At 59.0% G+C, this 20,385-nt stretch overlaps 1 protein-coding gene across 1 annotated transcript in view; it reads right to left on the minus strand.

Moving 5' to 3' along the window:
• Positions 1–12,150, minus strand: part of SHC1 (SHC adaptor protein 1) — a 33,206-nt gene extending 21,056 nt beyond the window's left edge. Inside the window, exons 1-3 of the mRNA XM_075608108.1 lie at positions 12,011–12,150; positions 8,950–9,013; positions 6,966–7,085 (exon numbers count right to left, since the gene is read on the minus strand). Coding sequence (XP_075464223.1) covers positions 6,966–7,085; positions 8,950–9,013; positions 12,011–12,078 — 252 coding nt within the window. The 5' untranslated portion in view covers positions 12,079–12,150. The remainder of the gene's footprint in view (positions 1–6,965; positions 7,086–8,949; positions 9,014–12,010) is intronic.
• Positions 12,151–20,385: the final 8,235 nt, after the last annotated feature.

Here is a 20,385-nt window from a genome sequence, read left to right on the forward strand (position 1 = left end):
ACTCATTATACCGGCGTCTCCGCCTGGCACACAGCACTCATTATACCGGCGTCCCCGCCTGGCACACAGCACTCATTATACCGGCGTCCCCGCCTGGCACACAGCACTCATTATACCGGCGTCCCCGCCTGGCACACAGCACTCATTATACCGGCGTCCCCGCCTGGCACACAGCACTCATTATACCGGCGTCCCCGCCTGGCACACAGCACTCATTATACCGGCGTCCCCGCCTGGCACACAGCACTCATTATACCCGTCCCCGCCTGGCACACAGCACTCATTATACCGGCGTCCCCGCCTGGCACACAGCACTCATTATACCCGTCCCCGCCGGGCACACAGCACTCATTATACCCGTCCCCGCCTGGCACACAGCACTCATTATACCGGCGTCCCCGCCTGGCACACAGCACTCATTATACCGGCGTCCCCGCCTGGCACACAGCACTCATTATACCGGCGTCCCCGCCTGGCACACAGCACTCATTATACCCGTCTCCGCCTGGCACACAGCACTCATTATACCGGCGTCTCCGCCTGGCACACAGCACTCATACCCATCCCCGCCTGGCACACAGCACTCATTATACCCGTCTCCGCCTGGCACACAGCACTCATTATACCCGTCCCCGCCTGGCACACAGCACTCATTATACCCGTCTCCGCCTGGCACACAGCACTCATTATACCGGCGTCCCCGCCTGGCACACAGCACTCATTATACCCGTCCCCGCCTGGCACACAGCACTCATTATACCGGCGTCCCCGCCTGGCACACAGCACTCATTATACCGGCGTCCCCGCCTGGCACACAGCACTCATTATACCGGCGTCCCCGCCTGGCACACAGCACTCATTATACCCGTCCCCGCCTGGCACACAGCACTCATTATACCGGCGTCCCCGCCTGGCACACAGCACTCATTATACCGGCGTCCCCGCCTGGCACACAGCACTCATTATACCGGCGTCCCCGCCTGGCACACAGCACTCATTATACCGGCGTCCCCGCCTGGCACACAGCACTCATTATACCGGCGTCCCCGCCTGGCACACAGCACTCATACCCGTCCCCGCCTGGCACACAGCACTCATTATACCGGCGTCTCCGCCTGGCACACAGCACTCATTATACCGGCGTCCCCGCCTGGCACACAGCACTCATACCCGTCCCCGCCTGGCACACAGCACTCATTATACCGGCGTCCCCGCCTGGCACACAGCACTCATTATACCCGTCTCCGCCTGGCACACAGCACTCATTATACCGGCATCCCCGCCTGGCACACAGCACTCATTATACCCGTCCCCGCCTGGCACACAGCACTCATTATACCGGCGTCCCCGCCTGGCACACAGCACTCATTATACCCGTCCCCGCCTGGCACACAGCACTCATTATACCGGCATCCCCGCCTGGCACACAGCACTCATTATACCCGTCCCCGCCTGGCACACAGCACTCATTATACCCGTCCCCGCCTGGCACACAGCACTCATTATACCGGCGTCCCCGCCTGGCACACAGCACTCATTATACCGGCGTCCCCGCCTGGCACACAGCACTCATTATACCCGTCCCCGCCTGGCACACAGCACTCATTATACCGGCGTCCCCGCCTGGCACACAGCACTCATTATACCCGTCCCCGCCTGGCACACAGCACTCATTATACCCGTCTCCGCCTGGCACACAGCACTCATTATACCGGCGTCCCCGCCTGGCACACAGCACTCATACCTTTCCCCGCCTGGCACACAGCACTCATTATACCGGCGTCCCCGCCTGGCACACAGCACTCATTATACCCGTCCCCGCCTGGCACACAGCACTCATTATACCGGCGTCCCCGCCTGGCACACAGCACTCATTATACCGGCGTCCCCGCCTGGCACACAGCACTCATTATACCGGCGTCCCCGCCTGGCACACAGCACTCATTATATCCGTCCCCGCCTGGCACACAGCACTCATTATACCCGTCCCCGCCTGGCACACAGCACTCATTATACCGGCGTCCCCGCCTGGCACACAGCACTCATTATACCGGCGTCTCCGCCTGGCACACAGCACTCATTATACCGGCGTCCCCGCCTGGCACACAGCACTCATTATACCGGCGTCCCCGCCTGGCACACAGCACTCATTATACCGGCGTCCCCGCCTGGCACACAGCACTCATTATACCCGTCCCCGCCTGGCACACAGCACTCATTATACCCATCCCCGCCTGGCACACAGCACTCATTATACCGGCGTCCCCGCCTGGCACACAGCACTCATTATACCGGCGTCCCCGCCTGGCACACAGCACTCATTATACCGGCGTCCCCGCCTGGCACACAGCACTCATTATACCGGCGTCCCCGCCTGGCACACAGCACTCATTATACCCGTCCCCGCCTGGCACACAGCACTCATTATACCGGCGTCTCCGCCTGGCACACAGCACTCATTATACCGGCGTCCCCGCCTGGCACACAGCACTCATTATACCGGCGTCCCCGCCTGGCACACAGCACTCATTATACCGGCGTCCCCGCCTGGCACACAGCACTCATTATACCCGTCCCCGCCTGGCACACAGCACTCATTATACCGGCGTCCCCGCCTGGCACACAGCACTCATTATACCGGCGTCCCCGCCTGGCACACAGCACTCATTATACCGGCGTCTCCGCCTGGCACACAGCACTCATTATACCCATCCCCGCCTGGCACACAGCACTCATTATACCCGTCTCCGCCTGGCACACAGCACTCATTATACCCATCCCCGCCTGGCACACAGCACTCATTATACCGGCGTCCCCGCCTGGCACACAGCACTCATTATACCCGTCCCCGCCTGGCACACAGCACTCATTATACCCGTCCCCGCCTGGCACACAGCACTCATTATACCCGTCCCCGCCTGGCACACAGCACTCATTATACCCGTCCCCGCCTGGCACACAGCACTCATTATACCGGCGTCCCCGCCTGGCACACAGCACTCATTATACCGGCGTCCCCGCCTGGCACACAGCACTCATTATACCGGCGTCCCCGCCTGGCACACAGCACTCATTATACCGGCGTCCCCGTCTGGCACACAGCACTCATTATACCGGCGTCCCCGCCTGGCACACAGCACTCATTATACCGGCGCCCCCGCCTGGCACACAGCACTCATTATACCGGCGTCCCCGCCTGGCACACAGCACTCATTATACCGGCGTCCCCGCCTGGCACACAGCACTCATTATACCGGCGTCCCCGCCTGGCACACAGCACTCATTATACCGGCGTCCCCGCCTGGCACACAGCACTCATTATACCGGCGTCTCCGCCTGGCACACAGCACTCATTATACCCGTCCCCGCCTGGCACACAGCACTCATTATACCCGTCCCCGCCTGGCACACAGCACTCATTATACCGGCGTCCCCGCCTGGCACACAGCACTCATTATACCGGCGTCCCCGCCTGGCACACAGCACTCATTATACCGGCGTCTCCGCCTGGCACACAGCACTCATTATACCGGCGTCTCCGCCTGGCACACAGCACTCATTATACCGGCGTCCCCGCCTGGCACACAGCACTCATTATACCGGCGTCCCCGCCTGGCACACAGCACTCATTATACCGGCGTCCCCGCCTGGCACACAGCACTCATTATACCGGCGTCCCCGCCTGGCACACAGCACTCATTATACCGGCGTCCCCGCCTGGCACACAGCACTCATTATACCCGTCCCCGCCTGGCACACAGCACTCATTATACCCGTCCCCGCCTGGCACACAGCACTCATTATACCGGCGTCCCCGCCTGGCACACAGCACTCATTATACCGGCGTCCCCGCCTGGCACACAGCACTCATTATACCCGTCTCCGCCTGGCACACAGCACTCATTATACCCGTCTCCGCCTGGCACACAGCACTCATTATACCCGTCTCCGCCTGGCACACAGCACTCATTATACCGGCGTCCCCGCCTGGCACACAGCACTCATTATACCCGTCCCCGCCGGGCACACAGCACTCATTATACCGGCGTCCCCGCCTGGCACACAGCACTCATTATACCCGTCCCCGCCTGGCACACAGCACTCATTATACCCGTCCCCGCCGGGCACACAGCACTCATTATACCGGCGTCCCCGCCTGGCACACAGCACTCATTATACCCGTCCCCGCCGGGCACACAGCACTCATTATACCGGCGTCCCCGCCTGGCACACAGCACTCATTATACCCGTCTCCGCCTGGCACACAGCACTCATTATACCCGTCCCCGCCTGGCACACAGCACTCATTATACCCGTCTCCGCCTGGCACACAGCACTCATTATACCCGTCTCCGCCTGGCACACAGCACTCATTATACCGGCGTCCCCGCCTGGCACACAGCACTCATTATACCCGTCTCCGCCTGGCACACAGCACTCATTATACCCGTCTCCGCCTGGCACACAGCACTCATTATACCGGCGTCCCCGCCTGGCACACAGCACTCATTATACCCGTCCCCGCCTGGCACACAGCACTCATTATACCGGCGTCCCCGCCTGGCACACAGCACTCATTATACCCGTCTCCGCCTGGCACACAGCACTCATTATACCCGTCCCCGCCTGGCACACAGCACTCATTATACCGGCGTCCCCGCCTGGCACACAGCACTCATTATACCCGCATCCCCGCCGGGCACACAGCACATTATACCCACGTCCCCGCCTAGCACACAGCACTCATTATACCCGTCCCCGCCTAGCACACAGCACTCATTATACCCGTCCCCGCCGGGCACACAGCACTCATTATACCCGCATCCCCGCCGGGCACACAGCACTCATACCAGCGTCCCGCCGGGCACACAGCACATTATACCCACGTCCCCGCCGGGCACACAGCACATTATACCCACGTCCCCGCCGGGCACACAGCACATTATACCCACGTCCCCGCCGGGCACACAGCACTCATACCAACTTCCCGCCAGGAACACAGCACATTATACCCACGTCCCCGCCGGGCACACAGCACTCATACCCATCCCCGCCGGGCACACAGCACTCATACCCGTCCCCGCCGGGAACACAGCACATAATACCCACGTCCCCGCCGGGCACACAGCACTCATACCCGTCCCCGCCGGGCACACAGCACTCATACCCATCCCCGCCGGGAACACAGCACATAATACCCACGTCCCCGCCGGGCACACAGCACTCATACCCGTCCCCGCCGGGCACACAGCACATTATACCCACGTCCCCGCCAGCCACACAGCACTCATACCCGTCCCCGCCGGGCACACAGCACTCATACCCATCCCCGCCGGGCACACAGCACTCATACCCGTCCCCGCCGGGCACACAGCACATAATACCCACGTCCCCGCCGGGCACACAGCACTCATACCCGTCCCCGCCGGGCACACAGCACATTATACCCACGTCCCCGCCGGGCACACAGCACTCATACCCGTCCCCGCCGGGAACACAGCACTCATACCCGTCCCCGCCGGGCACACAGCACATTATACCCACGTCCCCGCCGGGCACACAGCACTCATACCCGTCCCCGCCGGGCACACAGCACTCATACCCGTCCCCGCCGGGCACACAGCACATTATACCCACGTCCCCGCCGGGCACACAGCACTCATACCCGTCCCCGCCGGGCACACAGCGCTCATACCCGTCCCCGCCGGGCACACAGCACACATATACTACAGAGGGAGAGAGGAGAGAGGAGTGAGGAGTGAGGAAGGAGAGAGAGAGAGAGAGAGAGCGAGAGAGAGCGAGAGAGAGCGAGAGAGAGCGAGAGACAGAGAGCGAGAGAGAGAGAGAGACAGAGAGAGAGACAGAGAGAGAGACAGAGAGAGACAGAGAGAGAGACAGAGAGAGAGACAGAGAGAGAGACAGAGAGAGAGACAGAGAGAGAGACAGAGAGAGAGACAGAGAGAGAGAGCGGAGGAAAGAGAGAGGGAGGAGATTCAATATGTGTGCTGTTTTATATGGGTTAAATCTATAGCGCATGAGAAGCCCACATTTCATGGGGAAGAAAATGCATTTGGGTTCCTTTTATAACAGATTGGGGTGTAATCCTGCAGAGAGAGAAGGAGAGAGAGGAGAGCGAGCGAGGGAGGAGAGCGAGGAGAGCGAGCGAGGGAGGAGAGCGAGCGAGGGAGGAGAGCGAGGAGAGCGAGCGAGGGAGGAGAGCGAGGAGAGCGAGCGAGGGAGGAGAGAGAGGAGAGCGAGCGAGGGAGGAGAGCGAGCGAGGGAGGAGAGAGAGGAGAGCGAGCGAGGGAGGAGAGAGAGGAGAGCGAGCGAGGGAGGAGAGAGAGGAGAGCGAGCGAGGGAGGAGAGAGAGGAGAGCGAGCGAGGGAGGAGAGAGAGGAGAGCGAGCGAGGGAGGAGAGAGAGGAGAGCGAGCGAGGGAGGAGAGAGAGGAGAGCGAGCGAGGGAGGAGAGAGAGGAGAGCGAGCGAGGGAGGAGAGAGAGGAGAGCGAGCGAGGGAGGAGAGAGAGGAGAGCGAGCGAGGGAGGAGAGAGAGGAGAGCGAGCGAGCGAGGAGAGAGGAGAGCGAGCGAGGGAGGAGAGAGAGGAGAGCGAGCGAGGGAGGAGAGAGAGGAGAGCGAGCGAGGGAGGAGAGAGAGGAGAGCGAGCGAGGGAGAGGAGAGCGAGCGAGGAGAGAGAGGAGAGCGAGGGAGGAGAGAGAGAGTGAGCGAGGGAGGAGAGAGAGAGTGAGCGAGGGAGGAGAGAGAGAGTGAGCAAGGGAGGAGAGCGAGCGAGCGAGGAGCGAGAGGGGGAGCGAGCTAGAGCGAGGAGTGAGGAGCGAGCGAGAGGGAGGAGTGAGGAGCGAGAGCGAGCGAGAGGGAGGAGCGAGAGTTGTGCAAGAGATGTGCGAAAGATGTGCGCACACAGTGTCGCCTCTCCTCCCCCCCCGAGCACCACCCCTCCCCCGCACCTGTTTGCAGTCCGACGCCATGAGGTTCAGGCTGCTGGTGGACACAGTCAGTGTGATGGGCATCCCTGCAAACTTCAGGTTGCTCTTTCCCAGGATGGAGCTCATAGACCGACCGCCTGTCTACAGGGGGGGGGGGGGGGGGCAAGAGGAGGGGGTCACACAGGCAGGAATGTCCGAAGAGGGGTCAAACTGTTACCTAACCAAAGGAATATCCGGATGGGTAAGAGGCTGGCCTTGGAAGTGGGTGACACCCAGTGCTGGTTCCAAGGTCAATGTCTTACTTTATGTCTCTGGTGTTAAATGACACTAAGATCTCACCATGCCCATAATACCCGACCGCGCGGATACAGAAGCGCAGCCTCCCGACAGCGCGTATATAGAGCCACACTATTACCCAGTGTCACGGTAACTTAGGACAAGATATAATGAACACCAAATATCTGGGTTGAACTGAACGAGGCTTAGATATAATAAAATATATTTATTCCTTAAATAAGGTGAACACAGCAATATAGTACAATTAACAGACTAGAAGGTAACACTTACTTAGGGTTGGGGGATGGAGAAGTATTCACTAGCAATTCTCCAGCAGTCCAGTGACATTCAAGATAGTATCAGAAGAAGAACTAAAAACTGTAGGGTTGACACAGTTTATATACCTGTGTAACCCTATTCTTAACATTGAATGCAGACTATTGGTGAACAATTATCTGTATCCAATCCCTAACGTGGAGACACAGATTAACCCATGCCCCCCAGCTAATTAGCCCATGTGTACTGGGACTCTATGGGTAGCCCCATAATTAAATCAGGGGCGACGACCAGTCTATCAAACGAAGTATCTGCATTGTTTGTAGGTGTAGACATAACACTTACAAACCACTCCAGTTTGATGATTCTCCACCTTCAGGTAACAATTAGAGTGGCAGAGTCTGTTGATTAGTACTTGATCTGTTGATTAGTACTTAGTGTAAACAATCAGGCAGTTAACTTTTGATCACAGTGCTTAGGCTCAATCAGCCGGCTGCCCTTCATGACCTATTAGCATAGCAGATGGAGTCTGCATTTTCAGGGAAGATCCAAAATACCATACATATACACTTTAATATCTACACATATTAATAAGTTCCATTCTGGTGGGCTCAGTGGGTCGAAATCTGCCAGTTTTTAATGCCTACAGTGACTCCACATATTGGCCAAATATCAACTCTCTGCGACCTCCAGAACTGGAGATACAGAAATACACTTTAAAACATCTTTAAAATACAGGATTATAATGAAACATGGGAACAGGGGAACATACATTTTCATGACATGACAAGGTGTAAACCACCTTCCTGGACCGCAGTCCAGTTAACCCCTTGCCTCCCTGTTGCGGTCAGGGGGTGGCCATAAGGGGTGCAACCCCTTTAATACCGGGCCAACCCCCTCTCCCTCTACACCCAGCTCCTCCATGTGCACACACAGGCCTGTGATCAATCAATAAACACACACACACACACACACACACACACACACACACACACACACACACACACACACACACACACACACACACACACACACACACACACACACACACACACACACACACACACACACACACACACACACACACACACACACACACACAGCTCCTCCATTAACTCTCATTAGCAGCAGTCGGCAGGAACCTGTCAGGGACACTTAGTGTCAGGGACACGGGCCTGGAATATGTGTGACCCCCCCCCACTCCCAGGCCACACCCATCCATTAGCAGAAGGCAGACACTCCAGCACAGTCTGGGTTATTGATCCTCCCTATCCCCTTTATTAATTGAATGCCGGGCCTCACTTCGGCTTAACCCTGTCGCTGCCAGAGGGGTCATCGCTAACCCACAGGCACCTGGAGAAGGGTGGACAGAATTAACCCTTTAAATTCCAGAGGACCTGGGTCAATGGAAAGAAAACCCTTTCAGTGCCAGAGAGACCCTGCTTTGCGTTACCTTTCTCCTCCGCAGAGCTCCCTTCGCTCCTGGCACGGCCTCACACACCAAACTGATGGCCTCTCTGTACAGACAGACAAGGCTAAGGTTAGAGGAAGCGGAGGTTTCCCCAGCACAGATAATACAACCCGTTATACTGATCATGTGCGAGAGCCAACTGTGATGTGGCCTGATGTGTCAATACACGTGCAACTCTGCGCATAACCTGCCCCCCCCACCCGGACAATATGCCCCCCCCTGCCCAGCACACAGCTTGCCTCCCCACAGTCTGCCCCCTCTGCCCTGTGCAGTCTGCCCCCCGCCCTGCACACAGTCTGCCCCCCTGGACATTATGCCCCCCCACATGCCCAGCGCACAGCCTGCCCCCCGCCCTGCGCACAGCCTGCCCCCCCCCCTGCCCAGCGCACAGCCTGCCCCCCCCCCGCCCTGCGCACAGCCTGTCCCCTCGCGCATAACCTGCACCCTCCGCCTGTCCCCCCCCCTCCCCACTGCCTGCCCTTCCTCCTGGGCACCGCCTTCCACCACCCCCATGGCACAGCCTCCCCTCCCATGGCACATCCTCCCCCCCTGGGCACCACCTCTCTCCCCCCCCCCCCAGGCACAGCCTCCCCCCCAGGCACAGCCTGCCCCCCCCCCCACAGGCACAGAGCGCCGACATGACTAAATTTCCTGCTAACATCAGATTGATATCATTACGGGGCAGCAGAATCACGCACACAAAGAGATAAAAGGAGGAACTCAGATACAGATCCCCCTCAAACAGCATTTTATAACTGACAGCTACCCTCCCTACAAAGGAATACGCTGCACCGTACACTGATAATGAGTATGTATATACACATATACACACAGTATTATTAGAATGAATGAGGGGAGGGTACCATGTAAGCAGGGGGCGAGGGGGGCAGGTGTTACCATGTAAGCAGGGGGGCAGCAGGTATTACCATGTAAGCAGGGGGGCAGCAGGTATTACCATGTAAGCAGGGGGGCAGCAGGTATTACCATGTAAGCAGGGGGGCAGCAGGTATTACCATGTAAGCAGGGGGGCAGCAGGTATTACCATGTAAGCAGGGGGGCAGCAGGTATTACCATGTAAGCAGGGGGGCAGCAGGTATTACCATGTAAGCAGGGGGGCAGCAGGTATTACCATGTAAGCAGGGGGGCAGCAGGTATTACCATGTAAGCAGGGGGGCAGCAGGTATTACCATGTAAGCAGGGGGGCAGCAGGTATTACCATGTAAGCAGGGGGGCAGCAGGTATTACCATGTAAGCAGGGGGGCAGCAGGTATTACCATGTAAGCAGGGGGGCAGCAGGTATTACCATGTAAGCAGGGGGGCAGCAGGTATTACCATGTAAGCAGGGGGGCAGCAGGTATTACCATGTAAGCAGGGGGGCAGCAGGTATTACCATGTAAGCAGGGGGGCAGCAGGTATTACCATGTAAGCAGGGGGGCAGCAGGTATTACCATGTAAGCAGGGGGGCAGCAGGTATTACCATGTAAGCAGGGGGGCAGCAGGTATTACCATGTAAGCAGGGGGGCAGCAGGTATTACCATGTAAGCAGGGGGGCAGCAGGTATTACCATGTAAGCAGGGGGGCAGCAGGTATTACCATGTAAGCAGGGGGGCAGCAGGTATTACCATGTAAGCAGGGGGGCAGCAGGTATTACCATGTAAGCAGGGGGGCAGCAGGTATTACCATGTAAGCAGGGGGGCAGCAGGTATTACCATGTAAGCAGGGGGGCAGCAGGTATTACCATGTAAGCAGGGGGGCAGCAGGTATTACCATGTAAGCAGGGGGGCAGCAGGTATTACCATGTAAGCAGGGGGGCAGCAGGTATTACCATGTAAGCAGGGGGGCAGCAGGTATTACCATGTAAGCAGGGGGGCAGCAGGTATTACCATGTAAGCAGGGGGGCAGCAGGTATTACCATGTAAGCAGGGGGGCAGCAGGTATTACCATGTAAGCAGGGGGGCAGCAGGTATTACCATGTAAGCAGGGGGGCAGCAGGTATTACCATGTAAGCAGGGGGGCAGCAGGTATTACCATGTAAGCAGGGGGGCAGCAGGTATTACCATGTAAGCAGGGGGGCAGCAGGTATTACCATGTAAGCAGGGGGGCAGCAGGTATTACCATGTAAGCAGGGGGGCAGCAGGTATTACCATGTAAGCAGGGGGGCAGCAGGTATTACCATGTAAGCAGGGGGGCAGCAGGTATTACCATGTAAGCAGGGGGGCAGCAGGTATTACCATGTAAGCAGGGGGGCAGCAGGTATTACCATGTAAGCAGGGGGGCAGCAGGTATTACCATGTAAGCAGGGGGGCAGCAGGTATTACCATGTAAGCAGGGGGGCAGCAGGTATTACCATGTAAGCAGGGGGGCAGCAGGTATTACCATGTAAGCAGGGGGGCAGCAGGTATTACCATGTAAGCAGGGGGGCAGCAGGTATTACCATGTAAGCAGGGGGGCAGCAGGTATTACCATGTAAGCAGGGGGGCAGCAGGTATTACCATGTAAGCAGGGGGGCAGCAGGTATTACCATGTAAGCAGGGGGGCAGCAGGTATTACCATGTAAGCAGGGGGGCAGCAGGTATTACCATGTAAGCAGGGGGGCAGCAGGTATTACCATGTAAGCAGGGGGGCAGCAGGTATTACCATGTAAGCAGGGGGGCAGCAGGTATTACCATGTAAGCAGGGGGGCAGCAGGTATTACCATGTAAGCAGGGGGGCAGCAGGTATTACCATGTAAGCAGGGGGGCAGCAGGTATTACCATGTAAGCAGGGGGGCAGCAGGTATTACCATGTAAGCAGGGGGGCAGCAGGTATTACCATGTAAGCAGGGGGGCAGCAGGTATTACCATGTAAGCAGGGGGGCAGCAGGTATTACCATGTAAGCAGGGGGGCAGCAGGTATTACCATGTAAGCAGGGGGGCAGCAGGTATTACCATGTAAGCAGGGGGGCAGCAGGTATTACCATGTAAGCAGGGGGGCAGCAGGTATTACCATGTAAGCAGGGGGGCAGCAGGTATTACCATGTAAGCAGGGGGGCAGCAGGTATTACCTTGTGACTTGTGTCCGGGTGTTGAAATCCAGGGCTCTCATGGACTGGAGAACTTCCACACAGCCCATGTACTGCAAGACAAGAGGAGGAACAGCAGGGCTGAGGGCCAGACACGGACTGCGTGGCACACAGCGGAGCACCCCCCCCCCCCCGGGGAGCAGCGTGGCACACAGCGGAGCCTCCCCCCGGGGAGCAGCGTGGCACACAGCGGAGCACCCCGCCCCCCCGGGGAGCAGCGTGGCACACAGCGGAGCCTCCCCCCGGGGAGCAGCGTGGCACACAGCGGAGCTCCCCCCCCCCCCCAAGGAGCAGCGTGGCACACAGCGGAGCACCCCCCCCCCCCCCCAAGGAGCAGCGTGGCACACAGCGGAGCACCCCCCCCGGGGAGCAGCGTGGCACACAGCGGAGCCTCCCCCCGGGGAGCAGCGTGGCACACAGCGGAGCTCCCCCCCCCCCCCCAAGGAGCAGCGTGGCACACAGCGGAGCACCCCCCCCCCCCGGGGAGCAGCGTGGCACATACAGGAAGCACTCACATTTCCTGGTTAATACATCCCTGGAACTTTCTCAGGATGTGTAAACTCCATGAATGATTAAACAAGAGCTATAAACTGCAGCAGGCAGCCTGGTTATATAAAGCTCTGTGCTTGCAGGTGCACAGCTGCATATGCTTAAGAGGCACAGCTCGCAGCCAAGGCGTGCACACACTGCGGGATAACAGGCACTAAGTGGGTTAGGTGTCCTCATACAGGAAGCAGCGTTTCAGTAGCAGGAAACAGTCTCCGAGCCGGATAAGGATTTTCAGGACAGCGGACTCAGGAAAGGAGGAGCGGTCTCAGCAGGAGCAGGCACGCACTAAGAGAAAGCGCCCACGCAACGCGCCCACAACATGCCTGCACACAACGCACGCAAACACACAACGTGCCGGCACGCCCACACACACGCGCGCGCCCGCACACACACACACACACACACATGCACACGCACGCCAACACAACGTGCCCGCACACAAACGCACGCCTACACAACGTGCCCATGCACACACACGTGTCCACACAAGCGCGCCGTGCACACCAGCGCGGCCACATAAATGCATGAGCACAAACACACAAAGTCGAACATACATGGACACGCAGACGGTGATTTAGCTGGCGAAGTGAGGAGACAGAGGTGCAGGTGCTGCCGGCCGTGCAGTGAGAGCTGTATAAAGGGGGGGCTGCGTGGCAGGACAGGTGCAGTGAGAGCTGTATAAAGGGGGGGCTGCGTGGCAGGACAGGTGCAGTGAGAGCTGTATAAAGGGGAGGCTGCGTGGCAGGACAGGTGCAGTGACAGCTGTATAAAGGGGAGGCTGCGTGGCAGGACAGGTGCAGTGACAGCTGTATAAAGGGGAGGCTGCGTGGCCGGCCGTGCAGTGAGAGCTGTATAAAGGGGAGGCTGCGTGGCAGGACAGGTGCAGTGAGAGCTGTATAAAGGGGAGGCTGCGTGGCAGGACAGGTGCAGTGACAGCTGTATAAAGGGGAGGCTGCGTGGCAGGACAGGTGCAGTGAGAGCTGTATAAAGGGGAGGCTGCGTGGCGGGACAGGTGCAGTGACAGCTGTATAAAGGGGAGGCTGCGTGGCAGGACAGGTGCAGTGAGAGCTGTATAAAGGGGAGGCTGCGTGGCAGGACAGGTGCAGTGACAGCTGTATAAAGGGGAGGCTGCGTGGCAGGACAGGTGCAGTGACAGCTGTATAAAGGGGAGGCTGCGTGGCAGGACAGGTGCAGTGAGAGCTGTATAAAGGGGGGGCTGCGTGGCAGGACAGGTGCAGTGAGAGCTGTATAAAGGGGAGGCTGCGTGGCAGGACAGGTGCAGTGACAGCTGTATAAAGGGGAGGCTGCGTGGCAGGACAGGTGCAGTGAGAGCTGTATAAAGGGGAGGCTGCGTGGCAGGACAGGTGCAGTGAGAGCTGTATAAAGGGGAGGCTGCGTGGCAGGACAGGTGCACAGTGACAGCTGTATAAAGGGGGGGCTGCGTGGCAGGACAGGTGCAGTGACAGCTGTATAAAGGGGAGGCTGCGTGGCAGGACAGCTGCAGTGACAGCTGTATAAAGGGGGGGCTGCGTGGCAGGACAGGTGCAGTGACAGCTGTATAAAGGGGAGGCTGCGTGGCAGGACAGGTGCAGTGACAGCTGTATAAAGGGGAGGCTGCGTGGCAGGACAGGTGCAGTGAGAGCTGTATAAAGGGGAGGCTGCGTGGCAGGACAGGTGCAGTGAGAGCTGTATAAAGGGGAGGCTGCGTGGCAGGACAGGTGCAGTGACAGCTGTATAAAGGGGAGGCTGCGTGGCAGGACAGGTGCAGTGACAGCTGTATAAAGGGGAAGCTGCGTGGCAGGACAGGTGCAGTGACAGCTGTATAAAGGGGAGGCTGCGTGGCAGGACAGGTGCAGTGACAGCTGTATAAAGGGGAGGCTGCGTGGCAGGACAGGTGCAGTGAGAGCTGTATAAAGGGGGGGCTGCGTGGCAGGACAGGTGCAGTGAGAGCTGTATAAAGGGGAGGCTGCGTGGCAGGACAGGTGCAGTGACAGCTGTATAAAGGGGAGGCTGCGTGGCAGGACAGGTGCAGTGAGAGCTGTATAAAGGGGAGGCTGCGTGGCAGGACAGGTGCAGTGACAGCTGTATAAAGGGGAGGCTGCGTGGCAGGACAGGTGCAGTGACAGCTGTATAAAGGGGAGGCTGCGTGGCAGGACAGGTGCAGTGAGAGCTGTATAAAGGGGAGGCTGCGTGGCAGGACAGGTGCAGTGAGAGCTGTATAAAGGGGAGGCTGCGTGGCAGGACAGGTGCAGTGACAGCTGTATAAAGGGGGGGCTGCGTGGCAGGACAGGTGCAGTGAGAGCTGTATAAAGGGGAGGCTGCGTGGCAGGACAGGTGCAGTGAGAGCTGTATAAAGGGGAGGCTGCGTGGCAGGACAGGTGCAGTGAGAGCTGTATAAAGGGGGGGCTGCGTGGCAGGACAGGTGCAGTGAGCTGTATAAAGGGGAGGCTGCGTGGCAGGACAGGTGCAGTGAGAGCTGTATAAAGGGGAGGCTGCGTGGCAGGACAGGTGCAGTGAGAGCTGTATAAAGGGGGGGCTGCGTGGCAGGACAGGTGCAGTGAGAGCTGTATAAAGGGGAGGCTGCGTGGCAGGACAGGTGCAGTGACAGCTGTATAAAGGGGAGGCTGCGTGGCAGGACAGGTGCAGTGAGAGCTGTATAAAGGGGGGGCTGCGTGGCAGGACAGCTGCAGTGAGAGCTGTATAAAGGGGAGGCTGCGTGGCAGGACAGGTGCAGTGAGAGCTGTATAAAGGGGAGGCTGCGTGGCAGGACAGGCGCAGTGAGAGCTGTATAAAGGGGAGGCTGCGTGGCAGGACAGGTGCAGTGAGAGCTGTATAAAGGGGAGGCTGCGTGGCAGGACAGGTGCAGTGAGAGCTGTATAAAGGGGAGGCTGCGTGGCAGGACAGGCGCAGTGAGAGCTGTATAAAGGGGAGGCTGCGTGGCAGGACAGGTGCAGTGACAGCTGTATAAAGGGGAGGCTGCGTGGCAGGACAGGCGCAGTGAGAGCTGTATAAAGGGGAGGCTGCGTGGCAGGACAGGTGCAGTGAGAGCTGTATAAAGGGGAGGCTGCGTGGCAGGACAGCTGCAGTGACAGCTGTATAAAGGGGAGGCTGCGTGGCAGGACAGGCGCAGTGAGAGCTGTATAAAGGGGAGGCTGCGTGGCAGGACAGGCGCAGTGAGAGCTGTATAAAGGGGAGGCTGCGTGGCAGGACAGGTGCAGTGACAGCTGTATAAAGGGGGGGCTGCGTGGCAGGACAGGTGCAGTGAGAGCTGTATAAAGGGGGGGCTGCGTGGCAGGACAGGTGCAGTGAGAGCTGTATAAAGGGGAGGCTGCGTGGCAGGACAGGTGCACAGTGACAGCTGTATAAAGGGGGGGCTGCGTGGCAGGACAGGTGCAGTGAGAGCTGTATAAAGGGGAGGCTGCGTGGCAGGACAGGTGCAGTGACAGCTGTATAAAGGGGAGGCTGCGTGGCAGGACAGGTGCAGTGACAGCTGTATAAAGGGGAGGCTGCGTGGCAGGACAGGTGCAGTGAGAGCTGTATAAAGGGGAGGCTGCGTGGCAGGACAGGTGCAGTGAGAGCTGTATAAAGGGGAGGCTGCGTGGCAGGACAGGTGCAGTGAGAGCTGTATAAAGGGGAGGCTGCGTGGCAGGACAGGTGCAGTGAGAGCTGTATAAAGGGGAGGCTGCGTGGCAGGACAGGTGCAGTGAGAGCTGTATAAAGGGGAGGCTGCGTGGCAGGACAGGTGCACAGTGACAGCTGTATAAAGGGGGGGCTGCGTGGCAGGACAGGTGCAGTGAGAGCTGTATAAAGGGGAGGCTGCGTGGCAGGACAGGTGCAGTGAGAGCTGTATAAAGGGGAGGCTGCGTGGCAGGACAGGCGCAGTGAGAGCTGTATAAAGGGGAGGCTGCGTGGCAGGACAGGCGCAGTGAGAGCTGTATAAAGGGGAGGCTGCGTGGCAGGACAGGTGCAGTGACAGCTGTATAAAGGGGAGGCTGCGTGGCAGGACAGCTGCAGTGACAGCTGTATAAAGGGGAGGCTGCGTGGCAGGACAGCTGCAGTGAGAGCTGTATAAAGGGGAGGCTGCGTGGCAGGACAGGTGCAGTGACAGCTGTATAAAGGGGAGGCTGCGTGGCAGGACAGGTGCAGTGACAGCTGTATAAAGGGGAGGCTGCGTGGCAGGACAGGTGCAGTGACAGCTGTATAAAGGGGAGGCTGCGTGGCAGGACAGGTGCAGTGACAGCTGTATAAAGGGGAGGCTGCGTGGCAGGACAGGTGCAGTGACAGCTGTATAAAGGGGAGGCTGCGTGGCAGGACAGGTGCAGTGAGAGCTGTATAAAGGGGAGGCTGCGTGGCAGGACAGGTGCAGTGAGAGCTGTATAAAGGGGGGGCTGCGTGGCAGGACAGGTGCAGTGACAGCTGTATAAAGGGGGGGCTGCGTGGCAGGACAGGTGCAGTGAGAGCTGTATAAAGGGGAGGCTGCGTGGCAGGACAGGTGCAGTGAGAGCTGTATAAAGGGGGGGCTGCGTGGCAGGACAGGTGCAGTGAGAGCTGTATAAAGGGGAGGCTGCGTGGCAGGACAGGTGCAGTGAGAGCTGTATAAAGGGGAGGCTGCGTGGCAGGACAGGTGCAGTGACAGCTGTATAAAGGGGAGGCTGCGTGGCAGGACAGGTGCAGTGACAGCTGTATAAAGGGGAGGCTGCGTGGCAGGACAGGCGCAGTGAGAGCTGTATAAAGGGGAGGCTGCGTGGCAGGACAGGTGCAGTGAGAGCTGTATAAAGGGGAGGCTGCGTGGCAGGACAGGTGCAGTGAGAGCTGTATAAAGGGGAGGCTGCGTGGCAGGACAGGTGCAGTGACAGCTGTATAAAGGGGAGGCTGCGTGGCAGGACAGGTGCAGTGAGAGCTGTATAAAGGGGAGGCTGCGTGGCAGGACAGGTGCAGTGAGAGCTGTATAAAGGGGAGGCTGCGTGGCAGGACAGGTGCAGTGAGAGCTGTATAAAGGGGGGGCTGCGTGGCAGGACAGCTGCAGTGAGAGCTGTATAAAGGGGGGGCTGCGTGGCAGGACAGGTGCAGTGAGAGCTGTATAAAGGGGGGGCTGCGTGGCAGGACAGGTGCAGTGACAGCTGTATAAAGGGGGGGCTGCGTGGCAGGACAGGTGCAGTGACAGCTGTATAAAGGGGGGGCTGCGTGGCAGGACAGCTGCAGTGACAGCTGTATAAAGGGGGGGCTGCGTGGCAGGACAGCTGCAGTGACAGCTGTATAAAGGGGAGGCTGCGTGGCAGGACAGGTGCAGTGACAGCTGTATAAAGGGGAGGCTGCGTGGCAGGACAGGTGCAGTGACAGCTGTATAAAGGGGAGGCTGCGTGGCAGGACAGGTGCAGTGAGAGCTGTATAAAGGGGAGGCTGCGTGGCAGGACAGGCGCAGTGAGAGCTGTATAAAGGGGAGGCTGCGTGGCAGGACAGGTGCAGTGAGAGCTGTATAAAGGGGGGGCTGCGTGGCAGGACAGCTGCAGTGAGAGCTGTATAAAGGGGAGGCTGCGTGGCAGGACAGGTGCAGTGACAGCTGTATAAAGGGGAGGCTGCGTGGCAGGACAGGTGCAGTGACAGCTGTATAAAGGGGAGGCTGCGTGGCAGGACAGGTGCAGTGAGAGCTGTATAAAGGGGAGGCTGCGTGGCAGGACAGGCGCAGTGAGAGCTGTATAAAGGGGAGGCTGCGTGGCAGGACAGGCGCAGTGAGAGCTGTATAAAGGGGAGGCTGCGTGGCAGGACAGGTGCAGTGACAGCTGTATAAAGGGGAGGCTGCGTGGCAGGACAGGTGCAGTGAGAGCTGTATAAAGGGGGGGCTGCGTGGCAGGACAGGTGCAGTGAGAGCTGTATAAAGGGGAGGCTGCGTGGCAGGACAGGTGCAGTGAGAGCTGTATAAAGGGGAGGCTGCGTGGCAGGACAGGTGCAGTGAGAGCTGTATAAAGGGGAGGCTGCGTGGCAGGACAGGTGCAGTGAGAGCTGTATAAAGGGGAGGCTGCGTGGCAGGACAGGTGCAGTGAGAGCTGTATAAAGGGGAGGCTGCGTGGCAGGACAGGTGCAGTGACAGCTGTATAAAGGGGGGGCTGCGTGGCAGGACAGGTGCAGTGACAGCTGTATAAAGGGGGGGCTGCGTGGCAGGACAGGTGCAGTGAGAGCTGTATAAAGGGGAGGCTGCGTGGCAGGACAGGTGCAGTGAGAGCTGTATAAAGGGGAGGCTGCGTGGCAGGACAGGTGCAGTGACAGCTGTATAAAGGGGGGGCTGCGTGGCAGGACAGGTGCAGTGACAGCTGTATAAAGGGGAGGCTGCGTGGCAGGACAGGTGCAGTGACAGCTGTATAAAGGGGAGGCTGCGTGGCAGGACAGGCGCAGTGAGAGCTGTATAAAGGGGAGGCTGCGTGGCAGGACAGGTGCAGTGAGAGCTGTATAAAGGGGGGGCTGCGTGGCAGGACAGGTGCAGTGAGAGCTGTATAAAGGGGAGGCTGCGTGGCAGGACAGGTGCAGTGACAGCTGTATAAAGGGGGGGCTGCGTGGCAGGACAGGTGCAGTGACAGCTGTATAAAGGGGAGGCTGCGTGGCAGGACAGGTGCAGTGAGAGCTGTATAAAGGGGAGGCTGCGTGGCAGGACAGGCGCAGTGAGAGCTGTATAAAGGGGGGGCTGCGTGGCAGGACAGGTGCAGTGACAGCTGTATAAAGGGGGGGCTGCGTGGCAGGACAGGTGCAGTGAGAGCTGTATAAAGGGGAGGCTGCGTGGCAGGACAGGTGCAGTGACAGCTGTATAAAGGGGAGGCTGCATGGCAGGACAGGTGCAGTGAGAGCTGTATAAAGGGGAGGCTGCGTGGCAGGACAGGTGCAGTGACAGCTGTATAAAGGGGAGGCTGCGTGGCAGGACAGGTGCAGTGACAGCTGTATAAAGGGGGGGCTGCGTGGCAGGACAGGTGCAGTGACAGCTGTATAAAGGGGAGGCTGCGTGGCAGGACAGGTGCAGTGACAGCTGTATAAAGGGGAGGCTGCGTGGCAGGACAGGCGCAGTGAGAGCTGTATAAAGGGGAGGCTGCGTGGCAGGACAGGTGCAGTGAGAGCTGTATAAAGGGGGGGCTGCGTGGCAGGACAGGTGCAGTGAGAGCTGTATAAAGGGGAGGCTGCGTGGCAGGACAGGTGCAGTGACAGCTGTATAAAGGGGAGGCTGCATGGCAGGACAGGTGCAGTGAGAGCTGTATAAAGGGGAGGCTGCGTGGCAGGACAGGTGCAGTGAGAGCTGTATAAAGGGGAGGCTGCGTGGCAGGACAGGTGCAGTGACAGCTGTATAAAGGGGAGGCTGCGTGGCAGGACAGGTGCAGTGAGAGCTGTATAAAGGGGAGGCTGCGTGGCAGGACAGGTGCAGTGAGAGCTGTATAAAGGGGAGGCTGCGTGGCAGGACAGCTGCAGTGAGAGCTGTATAAAGGGGAGGCTGCGTGGCAGGACAGGTGCAGTGACAGCTGTATAAAGGGGAGGCTGCGTGGCAGGACAGGTGCAGTGAGAGCTGTATAAAGGGGAGGCTGCGTGGCAGGACAGCTGCAGTGAGAGCTGTATAAAGGGGAGGCTGCGTGGCAGGACAGCTGCAGTGAGAGCTGTATAAAGGGGGGCTGCGTGGCAGGACAGGTGCAGTGAGAGCTGTATAAAGGGGAGGCTGCGTGGCAGGACATGGTGCAATAGCAGAGCTGTGCTGCAGGGCAGTATAATGGTGCAATAGCAGAGCTGTGCTGCAGGGCAGTATAATGGTGCAATAGCAGAGCTGTGCTGCAGGGCAG

Source organism: Ascaphus truei, chromosome 7 (genome assembly GCF_040206685.1).
Source record: "Ascaphus truei isolate aAscTru1 chromosome 7, aAscTru1.hap1, whole genome shotgun sequence".
NCBI lineage: Eukaryota > Metazoa > Chordata > Amphibia > Anura > Ascaphidae > Ascaphus > Ascaphus truei.